The sequence below is a fragment of the Nansenia antarctica genome, assembly GCF_963989245.1.
Source record: "Nansenia antarctica genome assembly, contig: SCAFFOLD_384, whole genome shotgun sequence".
Lineage (NCBI taxonomy): Eukaryota > Metazoa > Chordata > Actinopteri > Argentiniformes > Microstomatidae > Nansenia > Nansenia antarctica.
This window is the reverse complement of record NW_027662811.1, coordinates 1-2,500: the sequence shown is the minus strand read 5'-3', so window position 1 is coordinate 2,500 and position 2,500 is coordinate 1. Positions and strand designations below refer to the sequence as shown.

General features: G+C 46.1%; 1 protein-coding gene across 1 annotated transcript in view; it reads right to left on the bottom strand.

The window, feature by feature from the left end:
* The window catches only part of LOC308175449 (fibroblast growth factor receptor 4-like), a gene marked incomplete at its 3' end in the record, with an annotated part of 14,138 nt that extends 12,817 nt beyond the window's left edge, over window positions 1–1,321 (bottom strand). Inside the window, 2 exon segments of the mRNA XM_080551117.1 lie at window positions 635–688; window positions 1,233–1,321. Of these exon segments, the coding sequence (XP_080407243.1) occupies window positions 635–688; window positions 1,233–1,302 (124 nt within the window). The 5' untranslated portion in view covers window positions 1,303–1,321.
* Window positions 1,322–2,500: the final 1,179 nt, after the last annotated feature.

Below are 2,500 nucleotides of genomic sequence, written 5' to 3'. Positions count from 1 at the left end.
ATCTAATGAACATGTCGTGGCGTGACAGTGGATGGAGCGGCGGGGTAAATGGGTGGGTGGTGATGGTTCAGTGGCCGTCTAAGAGACGCGCTCAGGGGGACTCCCCTCACACCAGCCTGCCAGGCAAACACTGGCTCTCACCACCACGCAGATGGCCCCTGTCACACCCTGCTCATCTCTCTCTCTGTCTCTCTCTCTCTGTCTCTCTCTCTCTGTCTCTCTCTCTGTCTCTCTCTCTCTCTCTCTCTGTGTGTCTCAGTGTCTTTCTCTCTGTCTCTCTCTGTCTCTCTCTCTGTCTCTGTCTCTCTCTCTCTCTGTGTCTCAGTGTCTTTTTCTCTGTCTCTCTCTGTCTCTGTCTCTCTCTCTCTCTGTGTCTCAGTGTCTTTCTCTCTGTCTCTCTCTGTCTCTCTCTCTCTCTGTCTCTCTCTCTCTGTCTCTCTCTCTCTCTGTCTCTCTCTCTCTCTCTGTCCCTCTCTCTCTGTGTGTCTCTCTCTCTCTCTCTGTCTCTCTCTCTGTCTTTGTATACCTCTCTGTCTCTCTCTCTGTCTCTCTCTCTCTCTCTGTCTCTGTCTCTTTCTCTGTCTCTCTCTCACCCTCTAGAATGGTTCTGTTCAGTAGTAATCACCTGTCATACCTGTTGGAATGTTAACAGCACTGTCCAGGTCCAGGGAGGGGGGGATGACAGCCCCTAAGGAGAACAAGACAAGGACAGGAGGTTAGTATACTCATACACTTCCTAGTATGTACTTGATAGTATAGTAGTATACAAAACATAAGAGTACACCACTAAGACTGAGGGGAGTTAACATACGACATGGAGGGAACACAACAAGCCTGCTTTTGTACGGAGAAAACAACCTCGTAAATAATCAGCAGAGACTTTTTTTTTTTTATGAGGAAAAACTAAAATAATCAACAAAGACCATTTCATATGAGGAACAACCGTAATAATGAACAGACTGATTAGGTGTTTATTATTATTATGATTATTATTATGATTATTATGATTATTATTATTATAACATACATTATTATTACATATATTGTTGTTGTTGTTGTTATTATTATTATTATAAACATTATTATTATTACATATATTATTGTTATTATTATTATAAACATTATTCTAAACATTATTATTACATATATTATTGTTATTATTATTATTATTACATACATTATTATTATTATTATTATTATTATTATAAACATTATTATTATTAGTTATTTACCTGGTAGGACCTGCAGCCAGGCTGACTGCATGGACTGTAGGGTGCGTCCCGCGTGCGTGGTCTCAGCCATGCACACGTACTCCCCCGCGTCCTCCACACTCACGTTACTCAGGGCCAGGGTGTTGGTCTTGGAGTTGTTGCTCTGGAGGGGCTGTGTGGGGACAAGGACATGAAGACTAGTTAGTTAGTTAGCCTACCAGTTAGTTAGCTTGGTAGTTAGTTAACTTGCTAGTTAGTGAGTGAGTGAGTGTGTGAGTGAGTTAGTTAGTTAGTTAGCTAGAGAGTTAATTAGTTAGTTAGTTAGGAAGATAGTTAGCTAGATAGTTCGTTATTTTAGCCCACTATTTAGTTAGCCTACTGGATAGTTAATTAGTTAGTTAGTCTCCTAGTTAATTAGTTAGCCTACTGGTTATTTTGTTAGTTAGTTAGTTACTATTGATGTGACATCAGCAGGCCACAGGTAAAGGCCTGTCTATGACAGGCAGCAGGGAGAGGAGGTGAGGTGGAGGTGCGGTGTCTTACCGTCAGAGGTGTGAGGTGAGGCTGGCCCTCGGCCCCCAGGCCCTCCCTGTCCTTCCTCAGCCACTGGACCTTGGTGAAGGCGGGCCTGTGGACCTTACACACCAGGCTCACCTGCCCCCCCGCCACCACCGTGGAGTTCTCAGGGTAGCCCGGCAGAATGAGGGGCCGAGATATTCTCAGATCTGTGGTGGGGAGGGGGTGGGAGGGGGATGAGGAAAGGAGAGGAGAGGAGAGGGAATTGGAGGAGGGGAGGAGATGGAATTGGAGGAGAGGAGGAGAGGAGAGGGGAGGACAGGACAGGAGGAGGAGGAAAACAGAGAAGAGGAGAGGAGGGGGAGAGGAGGGGGAGAAGAGAGAGGGAAACCGTGAGAAGTGGACAACAAAAGCTGCACACATCCATAGGTTTCGGTTTACACACCGTGCGCCCCGACGCCTGAGTGGGCCGGCGTACACCTCTCTGAGCGGGGTCGTAACTGGACCCAGACACCTGGTGATAAAGTGCACTGATAAAGCTAGGCTAACATGTCACGATAACCTAACCTACACACAAACACACACTTTCTCTCTCTCTCTCTCTCTCTCTCTCTCTCTCTCTCTCTCTCTCTCTCTCTCTCACACACACACAATCTCTCTCACACACACTCTACACACTGCGTTCGTTCAGCCATATGCATGGCTCAGTCACACAGAAAGAGCAATTCCAGACCAATTTTCTGTCTGATTGCTTCCTGCCCCAGCCCTCAGTC